Below are 19,263 nucleotides of genomic sequence, written 5' to 3'. Positions count from 1 at the left end.
CTAAACAAGGCTATCTAGAAGGAAGCTCCCAGATCTGTCACCACGTGGCAACACAATCTGCCTAATTTTGAAAGATGCTGAGCTGCTCCGACTGGAACCTGGGGAAGCCCTCCTGCCTGCGCTGCCCCTGCCCAGGAGGAGTCACCGAGGTTTGTTCTCACCTTGTGCAGCTCCCAGGGCACCCATGAGCTGCTGGCCCTGCAGCGGTGCCATCCCTCTGTGCAGGGCAGCACTGACCCGGCTCCACTGCCCCCTCGGATGCTTTCGGGCAGCAGTGGGCACTGTCTGATGCCTGGCATCTCACTTGCCTATTTTCATAGATTTCATCCATTCATTCTCAGCTTCTACCTGTGTTTTTACCTATTATCCTTGGTGATCACTCTGTTTTCACCAGATGATTTTTTTCTTCCATCCTCTCAGAAGCAGAAAAACATTTTGTTATTTTTAGGGATGGACTCATGTCTCTGACCGGGAAACCAGTATACAGAAAATAAAAGCAGAGTATTAGAGTTTTGAACAATACGAGGCTTTTTTTATTCCAACCATTTTCACAACAGACTTGATGAGTAAGGCTCCAGAATGCCATACATAAATGCCAAGAAATTGGATTTTTATTTCTGGTATTTTTTTTAAATGAGAAATAGTCCCTGGGTTGTTTTGGAAAATGAATGCTGAAAGCTGGAAATCCTGATGGTAATTGATGTTTTTTCATTTCCATATGTGCATCTTTCTCGCAAACTATGTAGCATCAGCACAGTAAATATCCTTTATGTAATTTAAAAGTAAAATGCATCATGGAGCATGCTAATAGAGCTTGATGGTAATGTCATATAAACAGAAACATGAGGGAGTCTGAAAAAATCCTGGGCCAATTTCTGCTCTTGGCTAAAATCTTACAACCCCTTTGAAGTCAGTGGCATTCTGGGCTTGCAAATACAAGCAGGACTTGGACTCTAATTCTGCAAATCTCTGAATGTGGGCATTGCTGCTCATGAAAGCCACTGCCAAAAAACTGCTGGGCCCAATTTCCAGTAGGCCTGGGTAGCTGAAACTCCAGCTCATCCTGTTAGGATAAGCCTTAGAATAGGGGTCAAAGTACCTGTGGATAAAAAAAAATCCAGTGAGACTCAGACTCAAACAAAATAAAATTTAAGATTCACTTGTTCAAGAGAACCTTGTACTTATTTCTTTTGTATTTTTATAGGCTGTCTCTCAGGAAGCAGGAGCTGATTCTGCTCTCAATAAACCTATGGTGAAAATCTCAGCAGAGTCATGAGCTGCACAATGGGCCCCAAACAACAAGATCAGAACTGAAATGATGTTAGCACTTAACATCAGATGCAAAGCCCACTGAGGTGAAGAAGAGACTTCCCATTTACCAGCTCTGAAGATAAATCTATCTCAAAATGAATACATTACTAAGATTCCTCTAGTGATTTCTAAAGCTTTAGCAAAAGAAATAACAAGCCACTATAGCAGAAGCAAACATAAAAGGAGCCAAAGGAAAAGGTCCTCTGTGTTAGCAGATAGATTAAATGGATTTGGGAGGAGGGAGTGAAAATCAGAAGAAACCTCTTTCAGAAAAATTGTGCCCATATTTTCTAAAGAGGTATATGAACAGATAGTCCTTAAAACCATGAAAATAAGTTGTGCTGAGGAATGAAGATGATGGGAGCATTAATATACGAAAGCAGATCTGAGTAATGCAGGTCAAGGAGAATAAACACCGTTGCACTTGTGACGTTACAGAAGAGGAAGCAATGTTCACTGATTACCTCTCACCATTTTGCTGTACATCATCAAGTCACTGGCACAGCTGGGAAACCTTTCACCTCTCTCCTGGTTGTTTCAGTTTGGACTGGGATCCCCTGCCTAATTGTTTGCAGTTTCTTTTGGATTTCTCTGTCAAAGCAAAATCATGCCTGGTAAAATGAAGTTGCTCCATGAAGAACATCCCACTGAATAACAGGCTCCCCGTGCTTCAGGCAGTCCTGTGCCCTACTGAACATTTGTGCACTCTTAAAAATAAAAACTCTTCTGATCAACTTAAGGTGGGCCAATAGCCTCCAACTCCTTTTCTGCAGTGGTCCACAGAAAACAGGCTTTTGTTTCCAGCTGCTTGCTCAGAATCACTTTTCACTTCTTCAGCTGATTTAAAAGCCAAGGATGCCCTTCTCTGGGTGGTTAACACCTTAGCTACTTCCCTTTTAATCCTTATCCTACTTGACTTCAGCAAAGTTTTTTAGCCTATCAGTCCCTAGATCCTCAAATTAGAAAACTGAACACTATTTCTTCAATATTACGCTTTTCATTACCAGTGGAACAACATGTACATTTTCTTTTTAAATGTATCCTTTATTCTACCCCAAGAATAAACCTGGCCATCTTGTTTGGGAATTTTCTTCCTCAGAGACAGTTTGACTACTGTCTTTTTAATGCGAATAGCACAAAACTTTGTGCTCACTATTTTCCTAGAGGTTGTTTGCCTCTTCTGAGCTGTGGCAGCTTTTGACTGTACCAAACAGAGTGGTTCTGAATGCTCCAGGAAAGCCACTTAGTCCAGCATTATTTTGACTGAGTTTTCTCATTTCAGCACATGAGAAGTGATGAGCGTCATCCGAAACATGAGTAAGATCACATTTGAACATTCTGCTGCTCCCCTTTGACATCTGATGCCACAACGTAACATTTGTTGCACCATGTGTTGCTGGTCAGTAACTCCTGGCACTGTTTGCATTTCCCTTGTATTTACACTGCTGTTCTGCCAGCTGCTGTGCTGGTCACTCACAACTGCAGAACAATCAGCTGGCCTTTTCCTAAACACTGAGGATGTTGTGCTCTACTATCCTGCGTTTTTATTTCCAATAATGACATGAAACTTCACTTAAAGAAAGCGGTCCGAGAACAGCCAGAGGGAAATCAAGGTTTAAAAAAATCATATTAAAAAGAGATAGTCATGGAGAGCTTGGGAGGAATGTGATCATCACTCCCTGCAGCTCCTTATGATTACTGCCAAGACCATGAAAACGCTCCAAATAATGTTGTGGTGAATGCTGTGATACCCACATGCAATGCAGGTCATCTTCTGCTCATGCAACCTGGCATTTGGAAAACCTATTGCATCAGCAAAGACAGCCAAGACTGAATAATCTCTGCCAAAATAACTGTAAAGCTATGCTAGCACTTCCATGCTGGTTGCACCAGCATTTCCTACTGTTGATCCAAGCTCAGATATTCAAAACAAACAAGGTGTTTTCTTTCCTTTAGTGCTTTTTCCAGGTTTATGGATCTCAGCTCTCCACACGGGTGATAGCAAGCTCCTAGCAAGAAGTCTCTGCTTGGATTTTATCTTTGCTGAAATCTTTTATGTGTCCCCTTGCAATGCTTTCCTCTGATCAAAAAAAACCCCCAAATTTTAAATCTCTTCACATTACTCCTAGGAAGTCAATGATCCTGATGGGTCCATTCCAGCTATATTCTGTGATTGTATGAAATGAGAACATGTTTTATCCAGCCCCAGCTTCTCTGGCTGCAGAACTGCACACTTTTCCTTCCCTCCTCCAAAACTCTCTGCAAACTCCAAACTGCAAACTCGCCTGCTGGCAGCTACTCTAGCCTTGGCCTGCTCCTCTCCCCTTATCCACAGATAAAATTCTCCTTTTATTTGACTTCTTTCATGTCCCTGGAATCCTGTACTCCCTATCTGCTTCAAGCCACCAACTCATTCATCGTCCTTAAATCTCACCTTTAAAACCTCCCTGCATGGTATAGGCTACAGCCAGCTGTGACAAGTGAGGAGGGTGTATTAAAAAAAAATATATATATATATATATCGGGAGTGAGGTGGAAATGGTGTGCATGTAAAGAAGCTGTAGTGGATTGTCACAGAGCCCTGCAAGAGGAGAAGAAAACACGAACAAGCAGGTGACATTATAGATAACAAGAGACTCCAAGCCCACCGCTGCCTTCCCACAGGGCACAGAGGCGAGGGCGCTGTGAAGGACCGAGCCCTGCAAGCAACCCCGCGAGGAGAAACCTTCCCCTTCATGGACCTGAAGGGCACAGGGGGAGGGAGCAGGCGCATCCACGGGTATTTCATAGCAAAATGAATTTATTTGTGGGGCAGGAGAGCGGACACTGCCGCTCCAGCAGCCGCTGCCCGTTCGCCCTCCCAGCGCTGCGCTCGCCTCAGGTCACCCCTGCGGGCGGGGGGGGACGTGGGGCGGGCGCTGTCCCTTTAAATAGCATTCGGTGGTTCACGTCGCCGCCGTCGCCGTGTAATAATTACTCGCGGGCCGTAGCGCCGCCTCCCGCTCCCCGCGGCCTCCCTTCCTGGGCTCCGCCAATCAGCGCCCGCCCGCGTCACTCTCAGGGCAACGAAACACGGAGAAAGGGGAAAAAAAAGTTTGGTGAGGAGCGAGCGGGGCCGGCGGGCGCGGCGGGCCCGGCGCAGGTGAGGGAGCGCGGCGGGGCCGGGGCGGCCGGGCCGGGGCTGCGGCCGCGGCTCCGCACCGCCATGGGGCGGGGGGACGGCGGCCGCCCGCCCACCGGCCCCCGGGGAGCGGCGGAGGGGCTGTGGGGAGGGTCCCCCCCTTCGTACTCCCCGACCCCCGCACGCAGCGGGCGAGGGGCTGCGGGGCGACGGCGGGCGCGGGGCCCGCGGCTCTTTCTCTGCCTTTTTTGGTGGTTCCGTCTTCCTCTCCCCACCCCCGGCGGGCGGCTGCGTGCGCAGGAGCCATCCCGGGGCAGAGGTGTTTGTACTCGTGTCCTTGGGTGGAAGGGAGAGGCAGAGCCGGCCCTCCGCCAGCGCTGGGCCCGGCCCCGCGCCCTCCGCACGGAGCGCGGCGTTTCGGAGCGGGCTGGAGCCGGCGGCGCTGCCCTGCCGGCCCCAGCGCTCCCCACCCCGGCCGGGCCCCGCTGCCCCTCGGGTGAGCCCAGCGCAGCGGGTTTGGCTGCTGTGGGGACAGAGGTGCTCGGGAATCAACATGCACTTGGTGTTGTACCACTCTTCTGGTTAAACCGAGGGTTAACGCTTGCACGGTCTGTCATACTTTGGCGTTTTGCGTTATGAAAAGTTGTTGTTTTGGTGTTCGCCCAGGAACCCTGTGAGATTTAACCCAACTTGCCTCTTTAGGCTTTGCCAAAAGCCTGGAGTGATAGATAAGGGGTGTGAACATCCACTCATGTTTCCACAGGATGTTAGGATTGGGTAACCTTAGAAAATAAAAAGGGCAGTTACGTCGCTGCTAATAACAACAGCAGCAACAACGAGCTACAGAAGCTTCCACCATATGTGCTGGTGTAATGTGGAGGCATGCAGCAAAACCGTGGTAGTTACTTCACCTCCTGCATGGATTGACTTCAAGCGCACCGTTGTGTTCTGAAGTCCATTCCCGAGTGTTTGTCCAGGCTTGTCCTATAATAGGTGTCATTGCATAAGAGTTACAGGGAGCAAAGAGTGTGCCGAGTTTCTTTCACTCTTCTAAGGTTCTGTGCTCACATCTTAACTGTGCCAAGCTCTACACTGAAAGGAGAATGGCACAGCTTGGTAAGCTTCCCTGTGAACTTCATTGGAGAAAAAAAAAGAAGTACTTATTCTCTTCTTCCTCCTACTTACAGTAAATGTTTTTGTTTGTCTTGTGTCATCTTAAATAACTTTTTGCACACAGTGCTAATCCTCTTCTGAGCTGTGGATGATGGTAAGTCAACAATTGAGGAAGTAAATATGTCAGTTTCTTCCTTTGTCTGTTTCTTGTCTGTCTTAACTATTACAGCTTTACTCTTTGAATTTTATCTGATTCGTTTTTTGTAGTGCTGAGGTATCTACACCTGTTCTTTACTATCAGCTAACTCAGAACAAAGTGACTGGCTCTTTTCTGATCTGACTTACATTTATCCTGGCCTGAACAAATACATAATGGGAGGATTTTTGTTCCTTATGGTACTGATTAGCAAAGTCTCTGGCATGTCAGAGGCATAATTACTTTGTGGATAGAGAACAAGATAGTGTTCACTACTTTCAGGAAAAACTGTCTCATGTATATATTTCATAAAATACCTGTTAAAATGTTTCTCTTTAAAACCTCTGAATCATGTTAAATTTATTTTAATCTGCTATTATTTAGCTTCTTGACTAATCATGAATTTATGGCAAAAATTAACAACATCATATATGACATAGTATACTTACAGGAGTGTGATTGAAAAATGTATGTTTACATTTCAACTTGTTACTTCATGGTCTCACATTCAAAACCTTACACAAATAGCTTGAAAGAGATAGTGGCAAGTTATCAGAGAGAGTAGCATTAACACAAACTACTGAAAAGTTGCTATGGTTACAGATAAAGGTAATCCCTGTTTCTGTGAAAGTGTGTAGTTTTGCAACAGCTATATTAATCAGTCTGATTTCTGAGAAAATTGGAAGTATACAAACTTGTGGTTCCATTTTCTTGGCAGTTAATTGCTATGCAGCTTTTTTTTTAATACTGAATGGGCTCTGACTTAGATTCAAGATACATCATTTGACCTCAAAAGATTATTATAGATTACATATAAATGTACTTGGACTATGCTGAATTAAATGGAAACTGTAGTATACTTATTTTTGCTCCACCCAAGAGATACCTGATATCAAGGAAGTCTCTTTTAAAATGTCTAGATCCTTTTTCAAGGGCTTTGGCTGAAGCAAGTGATGTAGTCCTCTGTCACCAGAGCCCTTGTTTGTGCAGCTGTACAAGATACAATTCCATGTTCTGATTTAAAAAAAAAAGAAAAGGAAAAAACACCCAACCAAATCACACACCCCCAAAAAAACCCAACAACCACCCCAAAGCACAGCAATATGGCAGTGGCTGGGAGATTGAGATCTGTTAGGAATATCTAGCTTTAGGCCAAGGGGCCACAGGGCAGGGACAAATGATTCTGTTAAGGGCTTATTGCCTAAATACAAAGAGTTGGGGTTTAACATGCTGGAACTTTAATAATATCTCAAGTCAGCCAAGCTTTGGGTGGTTTGAGATGGCTGCTAAAACATCCAGGGGAATGTGTCTGTCTGGTGTGTCTGTAGTGCTGTCCAGACAGCTCAGCAGAGCTCTCTGTATTTACCACGTGCACCTCTTTGTTGTTTCCAGATCTGATTATTGCAGTGCAGTAGTACATCTGGGATTGAAAGCAGCAAGAGGAATCTCAGAAGTTCGAGATTACTGAAATCTCATCAGTCTGGTATGTTCTCTTCAAACTCCTGGAATAGCAAGTTGAATTCTTTGTATGTGAGGGCTGCCTCAGTTACAGCTGAGGATAAGTTTCCTGCTAGGTTTCAGGGATCTTGGCTTTTCATCAGCAATTTCATTCTTGGGAAGTAATGTGCTACTAAGAACTATGAACTGTGTACTGTTGGGCTTCTGTAGAAGATTGTTTTTGGTAGTGGTGTTGTGGTGTTTGAAGCAGGACAATGAACCCAAGCTCTGGGGACCTTCAGCCAACATACACTCTGAACTTGTTTTCATCTTTCTTATCCAGCCTGGAAATTCCAGGTACTTTTGCAGACTTTCAAAACTAAATTCAGGCTGGAAAGGAGGTACTGCTAGCAGACTTTGCAGAGACTGCACACTGGTGTATTGAATAATGCATAATCTGAAAAGGAATGTTTATTTCTTCATATAGGGATTTTTTTCCTCACTGCCTTTATGTAGACATGACTCTCATGAAATAATGGGTTTTTTTAGGCTTGATAAAAAAAATTAATAATCTTGTCTGAGTAATTTCTCAAATGTCAAAGTTCTGAAATTACTATGCTAATGTAACTTAAAAATTGATATATTTTCAGAAATACACAGCAAGTTTGAGAACTATTGTTTCTAAACAGCATTACAGCATCTGAGGGTGTGAAAGGCATGGGAAGCTAAATATTACTTGGAAAGCTGTCTCTAGTAATAAGGAAAGCTAAAAGTCTGAACTATAATAATAAAAAGTTCAGCACGTGCTGTAGTGCAGACATCATTGACAACCACAGGGTAAAGTCCTTTTCTCCAGTGCCAGTTCAGTGTGTGTATGCAGCAGATCAGTTTCTTTGCTACTTATTAACATGTACAGAATCCAGGAGGTGTAATGGATTCAGGACTGAAAATTTGAAAAAACAGGTGCAGAATAGTGAAGAAAGTTCTTGTGATCACACTGATCACACTACTCTGCTGGGACCTGGACATTAAGTAACCTTCTCTTCATCTAATCCCTGAGCAGCCATCACGTGTAGCTTTTGATCACTACTATTCTTGTCTCTGTTTGAACTGGTGACTTACAGATGGAAGGCTCTGTTCCTGATCTCTTGAGCTGTCAAGTCTCCCAAACTTGCTGTCTTCTGCATGTGTAAGATTACAGAAGAAATGGCCTTTTAGCTGTTCCATGATTACCATAGTCAAATGAGAGTCAGGTGCTCTCTTAGGTGTCCAAGTGCAAGGTTGGGTGGCAGCAAACTGATTTTTTTTTTTTTAACACTGCTGTGAAAGCTTCCCTGCTTAGTGTTTTTGCAGCTGCAATCTGCTATTTTAGTTTTTTCTGCATTGCTACAGATATTGTAAGAGTAGCAAAGGCTTAACTTGAGCCTGAGTTAATGTGCCTGTGTCATTTTTCCAGAATGCACGTGTATTTAGAGGGAAAGTAGATGGCTTTTTGCAGAAACTTCGACTGAAATTTAGGCTTTTAAATCTCATTTCACTACATTTCCTTCAGCATGGCATAATGACTTAAATAGCAATTTTTTAATGCATGGATTGCCAAGATTTAGGGACAGATGTGATTTCTAGTCCAGTGACCTAGGGTCAACCATGAATCTGGTTTGTATGCTCCACAGACAATGTGGGGATCTTCACTTTTATGAGGAGAGCAAATTACTCTTGGGGCTTTCTTATTAGGACAGTTATGGTGTGTGTGTGTTTTGGTTTTCAATGAGATGGGGTAAGCAAAGCTGGGAGGCCAGTGCTGAGCAGAGGAGAGTTTGCTTTGCTGTCCCTTCTGCTCTGGGTAAGCCATACTCTTGCTCACCAGAGCAAGACCAAACTTCTGCCAGCTCAGAGACTCAGGGCAGGTGGAAGGGTCTGATTAGCACCAGAGCTGGTTTCAGGAGTTGGCCAGACTGCAGGGCATGTGGGGGGAAGAGGCGGGGAGGAAAAGCAATGGAACATCTCCCCTGTAGTGATAAGAGCTGCTAGTTGCCCGTGTGAGAGAAGCACGAGCTGAAGTTTGGGATGTTTGATGATAAAAATTATTTTTCATTGCCATTACAGGGTGGTGAGACTGCTGTGGTAGCAAATAGAGCTGGAGACTTTTGGGGTAATATATTTGGTTTAGGTTTTTTTTCCCCTCTTCTTTTTAAAGTACCCCAACAACAGTGTTGGTTACAGGCTTGTCATGTCTTCTAGCAGTTGGCAGTTTGGTTGATATGACTTGTGCTGCTGTGTTTATGGGCCTAAAGTTAATGTGCTCCAAATTGAAGCTTTCCAAGATTGGTTACTGAGATACTTGAGGGACACTTTACTGTTCTGTTTTGTTTGTGTGAACTGTGTTCTTGGTTTTGATTGCTTAGATAAGGGTTGGTCAAAAAAAGTGTCATGCAAATATGAGTTATCCTCAGGGGACCCCAGATCAGCTTCCAGCAGTGCTGGCTCTCACATGGCACTGAATTCAGATGCAAGGATTAAGGGCTGGTTCTTTTCAGTTTATATTTTAGGTGTGGTGGGGGAAGTTATGTGAATACTGTTAATTCTGTTCTTGTAGTATTTCATACATATCAACTTACAACCAATTGCTGCTTTTCAGTTGTAGTTGGATTTGTGGCATGATAGGTTGCTTTAAAATAGGTAACACAAAATGTGCTATTTCATCGTTTTAGCAGAAGTAAATGTCCTTCCTGAAGGTGTTTTTTTATGCTCTTTTTGGTGTATCACAGCTCAAGGGAGCACTTATCTGTAAATATTTTCTTGATGTGTAGTCTTTGCAGTAAAACAGTGTGCTGGACTGCCTTGGACTTTATTATAATCTGTATTAGGGAAGTTAAAACTTCCCTGTTTTGTGGTGTTGGTAGTGGGTGAAGTAAGGGAAGGGCAGGCAGCTCCAGCACTGGCAGAGGAAAGGTGACAAGAACCAGGAACAAGTTTTTCCTCTCTGCCTTCGCACACGACAAAAACAACCCAAATGTGCTTGTGCTGACAAGTGGTTTATCTTCCTCTAGCTTGATATTTTTAGTTGTTTTACACTAAGCACGTGAAAATATTTTACGTAAGGCAACCTTGCTACAAGGTGAGTCTTGTGTAACTGTGATGATACTTGTGGGTACAGGAGGGAACACTGACTGTGTTCTGGCTCTTCCCTGTGTTGCTTGTTAGGAATGGGGCAAGGTTCATCTTGAGCCAGGTGTCCTATCTGCACTTGTGAAATATTTGTTAAGCCTTGTTTTGTTTTTACTCATCTTTTCACTTGGATAGTTGTGTGGGGAACCACATCTGCGTTTGCACGAAGGAAAAATAACCTCTTTTAATTTAAAAGACGGGTTTTTGTTAATGCTGAGAGGAAGCTGTGCCGTGAGAAACGCTGTTGTCATAACGTGACCAGGATCTTGCAAATTTGTTCAGCCAAGTGAAGCCTGAATAAGCACAAAAAGTTTCTGGCAGAAGCCGTGGTACCTTGTGGGATGGAGACAGTCACTTCCTGCGGAGCTCCTGCTGACTCATGCTTTAAATGGGTGGAAGTCTTTGGAACCGGCGACCCGATGTATTTTTAGCCGGGGTTACTAATTTATATAGAGTGCTCGGCCTCCCAGGGTAACTCCAGTCACCCTTAAAGCGCGGATGGGCTCCAAACCCACAGCTAATTTTATCCCATAAGTGGAGCAGGCGGCAGTTGTGTAATTGCCGCGGGAGAAGCGTTCCCAGCCCGCCCGGGTGTTATCCAGTTTTCCACCCCCGACCCCCCGTCCGAGAGCGAGGTGCCGGGGGTGGGGTGGGCGCCCCGCGGCGACCGGGGTCCGTTCCCCGGCCATCAGTCCCGGGGTGCGCCCGCCCGCGGCTCGGGTTTGTCGCGGCGGGAGCGGGGCACGGCCCCTTTAAGAGCGCGCGCCCGGGGTGCCCGAGCCCGCCCAGCCTAACCTGCTAGCAAGGAAAAAGTTCTTTACGTGACGGACAGGCCGCTTCGCCAATCAGCGGGCGCGGCCCGGCCGGCGGGGCGGGCCTCCGCCGGCTCGGCCAATAGGAGCGGGAGGGCGGGCCCCGTGCTCAAGGTAGGTTGCGCCGAAGTGCAGCTCCAAGTGAAGTTAATCTGGGGTGAAGCGAACAGAAAATTGTGGAGATCGTGGTGGTAGGAATTTTGCCGTTCTAATCGCGTCGTGTGGCGTCGTTCCGCCCTCCGGGGCAGTGGAGTTCATGTGCGTGGGGCTTTCCTTCGTCGTTTCGCTCTCTAATGATGGCAGGATATTAACATTTATGCAGGGAAGCAGAACAAAAGGGCTCTTTAGACAGGAAATAAGGTGCTGAGAGGCTCAAACTTGACCGAGTTTCTTTTGTCATCTCTCGGCTTGCACCGGGTGTTCTGGTGTGGAAGAATCGAGCGGTTCCACGTTATCTTACGGAGAAATGTTAATTCTAAAATAGCGAGGATAATGCTGCTGTTTTGGAGTTACACAATGTTACAGGAAGAGCTCGATTTTAACTCTAACTTCCCTGATTCTGATGAGATTGGAGGTAACTAATTATGACAGCTGCTGTGGGATTATTCAGTGATAGCATTTGCTCCAAGTCATTTGTCTTAAATTGTCCTTTGTTGTATCACTGAAGGCTGCTGTGCTGTTGTCTGTGTGTTTGTTCTTGATGAGAAGAATGTCTCGCAGTTCTTTAGCATTTAGAACAAAGATATGTAAAAACTATGTAAAACATGGCAATTTTTTTCTCAATTTTAATCAGTTTTATAGGGTGTCTGGGTCTGTAAGAGCTCTGATTACAAACATGGGCAGGAAAAATTAAGTGTTACTGCTCTGTGTTGTAGCTATTACCCTTCCAGCCAAGGAGGATGAAAAAAGCGGGGAGAATTTTCTTTTTCCCTTTGGAATTACCTGAATCTCTTTGGAAACCTGTATTGCCTGATGGTAGCAGGTGTTTTATTTGAGGGAAGACTATTTTCAGTTTCTGTACCAGTTATACTATATATGGTATTTTTAGTGACACTTTGTGCATCTGAAAGGGCTTCAGGAACAGGAAAAGTATGAATTGCCATGGGTGGCATGGGATAGGGTGAGAGGGAGGAGAGCAGGAAGTGGTGAAGCAGGAAACAGGGGGGTTCTAATGAGAATGAAGACTTTCTTTTAATTGTCACCCTTTCTGCATTAAATGAGGCCACATACAGAACAAGGCTTCCAGATTAGGGAAGTAAGAACATAGATTTCCCAAATATTTCCTGTTTTTATAAAATCACTTGGGTTGATACACAGCTGCTCTTGGGAATTGGGAAGAAATACTCGTGTCCCTAATACTTGTTGAGTCTTAAGTTTGATGGGTTTTGTATGATTAGTCATGGTGATAGAAGAATGGATGTGAAAAATTGAGCAACAGTCTTTGAAATAACCACAGAAAGCAATTGCTTAGACCTTTCACTGAATGTAAACAAGTGTTATGTTGAAAGCATACTTCATTCTTTCAGTTTTACATTGAGCCATTCTGTTTTCTCCCAAAATGCTGGTCTTAGATTGCTTTTATGTATATATATCAGTGGATATACACCCACTGGAGTCTTGCCATGGACCAGTGGCTTATAGGTCTGAACTACTAATTCACTCTTGCTGTCTTTATCTGTTTATGCCATTTTTAAATGTCCTGTATTTAAACCCTGAAAATACTATTTTAGAATGGCAGTGACTATATATGGTCTTTTAGCTGAGAGCTGGGATAGGTTTCCTGTACTGGGTTTAAGACCAGGATATGTAAGTGTTTAAATACCTGGATATTAATTTCTTAACTTCCATGTGGTGCTAGGCCTAAGACTGAGTGGCTAGATTGGGTGAGGGCAAGAAGAGTACTAGAGTTAGCTGTAATTTCTCCGAACTTATAATTATGTGTATTAATATTGCTGAAACTGAAGGAGACCAACTAAAGTGTTTGTGTGCTATTAAACATTCAGCCAAAAAGTGGTTTCTCTTAGAGCAAGATAAAAGCTGAATACATAAAACAACTTGTTCCTGTTGCTTGATCACTGAGCAGTCATGTTTTTTGGGTCCCCTCTAGCCCCCAACTTAGTTAGGAAAGATGTATTATCTGGGACCAGTTTTGCTGATTTATTCAACACAGGAGTGAAATGTTCAACTCTCTCACCACATGTATACAGTTCTAATGCAGGCTGTTTGTAGAAAGCAAATCTGCCCTAAAGGATAAACATACCACTTTGCTGGCACAGCTGTACAACTTCTGTATTCAGGCTACAGCAAATGTTTCTTGCCTGCATTGAAAGCCGTTGCTGGCAGGACCCGTGTTGTCCCCGCACAACGATTGGTTGTTCCAGCATTTCTTGTTCATAAAACCTTCTCCTGCACATGCTCCATCTGCAGATCTTAAACACTGTGAATGTGTTGTGTGCTGTGGGATTTATGTGTCTGCTTCTTGTGCCAGGATGGAATGTACATCTCTGATGTGAGTAAGAGATTCTGGAAATCCACTGTAACCCTGTGTACAAAATGCAGGACCAAATTTTATCTCCCCTCTTTGAGACAAAGGACATCTGTGCCTTAGAGTCCAGTGGCTGCTGGTGGCACTGCCCAGTGTGAGGAGGGTGGCCCAGCATGAGCTGGCTTGGTGACCCTGCACTCTGGTTCTGTTCAGTGCTCCTTGGAGCAGGCTGTGTGCCTGCCATGGGCTGATCTCTGTAAAATAGCCCCGAGCCTTAGGAAGGGCTGGTGTCCACCCTGAAACCAGGAATGTGGGCTAATGTGGGTTTTGCATCCTCCTGCTTGTTGGGCCCTCTCTGCCACACGTGGCGCCTCCTACACGCTCCCAGCAGAGTGGGTTCTGTGAGCAATGCAGATAGAGTCAACTGGGCTGGCTCAAATTGTTCTGGACTAGTGGCTGGAGCCAACCCAACTGGCTCTTTTCCCCTTCTCATCCTCCCCCTGTTTCCCAAGTGGTTTAGGGATCATTTCTGCTAATTGCCCTGTGCCCAAGGCAGGAGGGAAGGGAGAGAGGAGTAATGTCATCCTAGATATCCAAAAAGGGACACCTGACCCTGGCTGTAGCTGTGAGGTTTGCATTCTAATTGGTTTTGTTGCAGTTTCTAGGAAAGGGGTGAGCTGAGGAGGCGTGATCAGCACAGGGGTGCTGTTGCGGGGCAGATTGGTGCTGAGGAGCAGCCCTCTCCTGCAGATACAAGGGCTCCCTAGGAGATAGTTGTGTGTCCTGTGGTGTGGAGCTCGCTCTGGGTGGGGCACATCATCTGCCTAGTGATGTTTACACTGTAATAAGGTTTTGTGAAAATAAGCAGTTAATTACACATGACCTACAAAGGAATAAAAATAGTTGGGATTTGTTCTTGTTTTAAAATCCATTTAACAGAGGCATGAAACATGTTTGGGAGTTTTAAACCTGCTTCTTTTTTTTTTTTTTTTTTATTACCTTTAGTATCAGGAACATTAAGTCTTTCTTCCCTGTTCTTGTTGGATCTCTCAGATGTGTCATAAGCTTCTCAGCCCTTAATTGAAGGGGTGGGGTGATATATTTTTAACAGATCCCTTCTTCTAAGTGTGTTTATAGGGCTTTTGAGCTAAACAGAGATTAGCTAAAACAAAGCTTTGACAGTGCAAAAACTCTTTCTCCTCAATCATGTTGGGTTTTTTTGCTCATTCTCAGTTGTTGAAAGGAACAGAGGGTTTTTTCATTTGAGAAGTAACTTTTTTGGCTATTAAATTATGCATTAAGAGATAAACTTAGTTAAATCCTAACCTGATCCATCTTCTGCTTCATTTAGATCAACTTAAGACAGTATTTTGAGTATTACTTATACAAATGAACACACTCGTTTGAGTATTTCCTAAAAATAGCTCATTTTTAAGAAACAGTTTTATTAAACCCACAGTTCTTCCTTTAACTTAATGCCTCAGCAGTCTTGCAGGAGCTCAGCCTGTCTCTGTGCTGAAGACCACCCCTGCTTAGCTGTTCTGCCCTGCCAGGATATATTTGTGTCACAGGACCATATCTTCAGGATATGGCATTTGTCAGTCTGAAACATAATAATCCTGTATCTGGAGAACTAAACTGTAAACAGTGTGGCTGGCTTGGCAAGCCCTGGCAGCCACCCCAGCAGTTTAACTAGCCCAGGCTTTAAGACAGCACTGCACCAGTGTGTCCTGTAATTCATGATGCTAATACATCTTCAACTATGCGAAGGATTAGGGAGACAAATATAAACTTAAAAAATGATCAAATTGGAATGGGAGCTTAAAAGAGGTATTTCTGAGCTGGAAGTGAGGTGTTTTGGGCTTGTTGAAACGTTTTGCATTGCATGGGTTTTTTAAGCAAGGCCTGAAGTCTTCACCATTAGTTTGAACAATGCAGGAGGCTGGAGGATTTTCATGTATGTGCTGTGGAATATAATTGTGCTGATGAAAGCAGAATATTGCATGAGGAAGGCAGGTATTTTCCACTTAAGGTTTAAAATGTGTTTGTGGTGAGAGAACCACTGATTCTTCAGGCAAAAATATAGCGTTTTGTACCTAAGTTGGTAGTAAGTTAGGTACAAATGCATAGTAATGCATTTTATACAGAAGGCTATCTCTAATTTAGATTGCTAGAAGAAAACATTCAATGAGTTGTTGATCATGCCAGTTTCAAGGATGGGGTGGCAGGGGAGATACGAGACTGCAAAGTAGGATAAAATTATTTCTGTACTATCCCCTCTATGAATTTTGTATGAATTTTACATGTTTTTCTAAAATCCAATACAATCAAATCCTTATGCAATGCAATGTTGTCATGTACCAGAATGTTTTCTGTGCAACAGGGTGACCTTGCATTGGGATCTGCATCATTATCAAGGTAGGGGCAAAAAGAAATGGTTGTGAGTGTTAAACTGAAAGGTCTGCAGATTGCTCTCCTTGCCCAGCTCCTTCAAAATCGGGTAAGATGCTTATCAGGTAGCTTTAGCTGCTGATACAGGAGAGTTTTCTAAGTGAATTTCACTTCTCATGTTTGGATTATGCTATCCAAATATCATGCTAGTATGACGTGCTGTTGGGTATTGGTGTCGAGTCCTTAAGTGATTTTGTAGATATCAATTAGAAGTAGTTATCAAACAAATGTTGTTCTCCAGGTAAAAGGTGACAAGAAAAGTATTAATTTTAGTGTTTTATAATACCAAAATATTTGATTACTAATGAGAAAAAAATTGTGGCGACATGGAAGGACTTACCTGAAATGCCCTTTAGGGAAGAGACTTTAGAATTGTTTTGAGTATCAACATATTGTCATGGGGTTTGTTTAAAGTATCCAGGGAGAGGAGGAAGGCAGCATTAGTAACAATAGGTCAAGGTAAGTATATTATTATTAGTTACATAACAAACAGATTGTCAGCTGTGTGTGACGAGCTGTGCAGGGGCTAAGACTAGTGCTGAGATAAAGGAGTGCTTGATTTGTTGTAGAATGGTCTGGCAGTTGGGCATGACTTTGCCTCCTTAAGGAGTCCAGTCAAACTTGGTGCTTTGAGTGTATTTAAAAGTGATTTAAAACTTCTGTGCATGGCACTGAAGTAATTTGCTTTAATTTTTTTCTTCCATTATAACAACAAAAATATCTAATTTCACAGGTCATGTGGTTGATTTTTGTTGCCTTTCTGCATTTGCTTTTCTCTTACTTGGTGTCTGTGAAACTTTTGGCTGTTGCCTCTGGTCTCTCTTTCTGCAGGAATTAGCTTGTTATTCTGCTAAGTCATAATGTGACTGTGACCCATGGTCTTAAGTTTATACCTAGTCATTCTGTATATAAATAAATCCCTGATTAGTTGCTACCTGCTTATCCTCCTGTCTTCAACCTCAGATCCCACACTACACAATCAGAATGCTTGGAGAATCAGTCTTGTCTGAATAATACCTGTGTCCTTGCTGCAGCTCTGACACCTTAATTCCTCAGACTGTCAAGGCCTGAAATGAAGAATTTATTGAAACTTTTTTGTGTGGCCTGGTGAACTTACAGAGGGTGGCATATGCAGTGCAGAATATGCATTGCAGTGTCGCTGGGTTTCCTTGAGAAGCATCAAGTTTTACAATGGGACAGTTGGGTTTTGAAATACAGGGTTATGGGTTCAAGTTAATTTTTCTTTTAATGTAAGGCATGCAAATATTCTTCAAGAGTTGTGTGGGGTTTTTTGCCTTCACAAAAGGGGTGTGAGACAGAATAAGGGCACTGGGCTTTTTTCCAAGCTGTAGTGAGGACACTGCACTTGTGGAAGCAGTCTAGCTAAAGCTGCTGTGCCTGTGACTGCATCCTTAGGCCAAGCTAAAGGGCCTTTTTCTTGCTGACAAACCTGTTTCTGACCCAGTACCATAATAAAAAGGAAAATACTTTGTTCTTTTTTCCATTGTTTCCTGATAGAAGACCCGTTGGCCATAGTTTGTGAATGGAAGAGAATGAGCATCATAATAGAAAGCCACACGTTGTTGACAGTTGAAGCTCAATATCCTGTGAGCAGATTTTTGCCCCCCTTTTTATCCATTTTGGAGTGTGATACTGGCTTTAATATGCCAAGCAAAGTAATTGTCGATCTGGCCTGCATTTTTCTATATTTGTCTACTTTTCCTTTATATTGTGAACTTTTCTTTCTCTAGAAAGTGCTGTTGCTTTGCCATGTGTCAATCTGTTCTCTGGCAGAATACAATCACTATGGCAAGAGGATAAAAAGAGAAATCGGATCTACTTAAGGAGTTACTGTTAAAAATGCTTCTAAAAATGTACATTTTTGTTTATGTGGCTTGAGGAAAAAGAAGAAATCCCATGGCACTGCTTAACACATTGGCCTTTTTCGTTATAAGTCCCTCCTGTAAAGCCATTTATGACTTTATTTTCCTATGTAGAATTGTAGAAAAAAAAACTCTGTACAAAGGTAGCATAGTAATAAGTGGAGACAGTGGCATCCAGCCATGCTATTTTTAGGTGATTGTGTTCTTAATTTGCTGATCTAAGTGTTCTGGACAGTAAGTGGGGGAGACATTGTACTAGAAATGTGTGCTCACATAGTGGAATCTTGTCTGGAAACAGAATGAATAGCAGGCTTGGTTATCAGGAGGGCAGTTCACAGAGTTGTAACTGGAGTATTTGTAGGTTAAAAGGATGCCCTAGTGATTAAAGCGCAGTGTTTGCAATGCAGACTCTTACTCGAGAGCTGTCAGCTCTGGCTTTCTCCTCAGCTGAGAAACTGAAATATGTGCAGTCTGTTCTGTATGGGCTTAGGGAAGAAGTGTAAAAAACTATTTTCTGTTCCATGACGGCAGTGGGGGAAGAAATGCCAGTTGTCCTCAATCAAGTTGCTTCCAGTATTTTTTAAGCTTTTCTTAAGCGGTGACCTCTCCATCTGAGCAAGTGGTGTACTTTTGGAAACCATCAGAAAGGAGAGTGTGTCATTGCAAATTTCTGTTAATTTCCTAGCCCCGTATCTATTAACCTGACACAGGGCAACTCTCACTAATTCTTAGTCTGACCTCCTGGTGATGGGAGCCTTTTTCCTTGGCTTAAGCTATAAGTGAGGCTATGCCTTAAATTTCAGTTGTTACTGAATTTGTAGGTTGACCTTCCTCCTGCGCTGTTAACTTTGACTTTTCTGGCACAGAGCTGCACCATGAACCAGATACAAGAGCCAATCCAAGCTTTTGAAGAATGAAGTGTTCAGGACAGATCAGCTCCTGTCCCAGCAAAACTGTGTCAGAGGTGTTTAAAGCCACAAATTACCTGTATCATGAAGCCATTGCATTAAGTTGCATATTAATAGATATTGAATGCGTGTGTATAGATTGCAGTTGGATGTTTACATGCTCCATTGTTTCAGGCAGTGTAAAGTGACAGCTGAGAGGAATCTAAGGAAAGATGCAAAACTTCAGAGTGCGACCAGTTGGTCTATTCATACCTTCAGTGAAATTTGATAGTATATTAAAGTGATGGATAAATTCCAGTTGTCCAGCATGGCAGCTGCCATACCTGTGTAGTATTTTCCTATGCTTTGTGCAGGGGATAAGTTTTAATATGTAGACAT

The 19,263-nt window shown here is 43.4% G+C and overlaps 1 protein-coding gene across 7 annotated transcripts in view; it reads left to right on the top strand.

The window, feature by feature from the left end:
- The first annotated feature begins 4,326 nt into the window (after positions 1 to 4,326).
- The window catches only part of ZFAND6 (zinc finger AN1-type containing 6), a 36,506-nt gene continuing 21,569 nt past the window's right edge, over positions 4,327 to 19,263 (top strand). The window contains exons 1-3 of one of the 7 annotated variants that reach the window (XM_088172597.1): positions 5,476 to 5,548; positions 5,670 to 5,699; positions 7,134 to 7,224. Coding sequence is in view for 1 of the 7 variants with exons in the window: in XM_088172595.1 (XP_088028721.1) it covers positions 11,415 to 11,416 (2 nt within the window). In the remaining 6 variants the exon portion in view is untranslated. Of the gene's footprint in view, positions 4,454 to 5,475; positions 5,549 to 5,669; positions 5,700 to 7,133; positions 7,225 to 11,250; positions 11,733 to 19,263 lie in introns of those variants that run through there. The other 6 variants (XM_088172596.1, XM_014886322.2, XM_088172599.1 and 3 more) reach the window with 6 other exon arrangements.

The sequence above is a fragment of the Sturnus vulgaris genome, chromosome 13, assembly GCF_052056855.1.
Source record: "Sturnus vulgaris isolate bStuVul1 chromosome 13, bStuVul1.hap1, whole genome shotgun sequence".
Classification (NCBI taxonomy): domain Eukaryota; kingdom Metazoa; phylum Chordata; class Aves; order Passeriformes; family Sturnidae; genus Sturnus; species Sturnus vulgaris.
The sequence above is the reverse complement of the archived record's forward strand: the minus strand, read 5'-3'. Positions and strand labels throughout refer to the sequence as shown.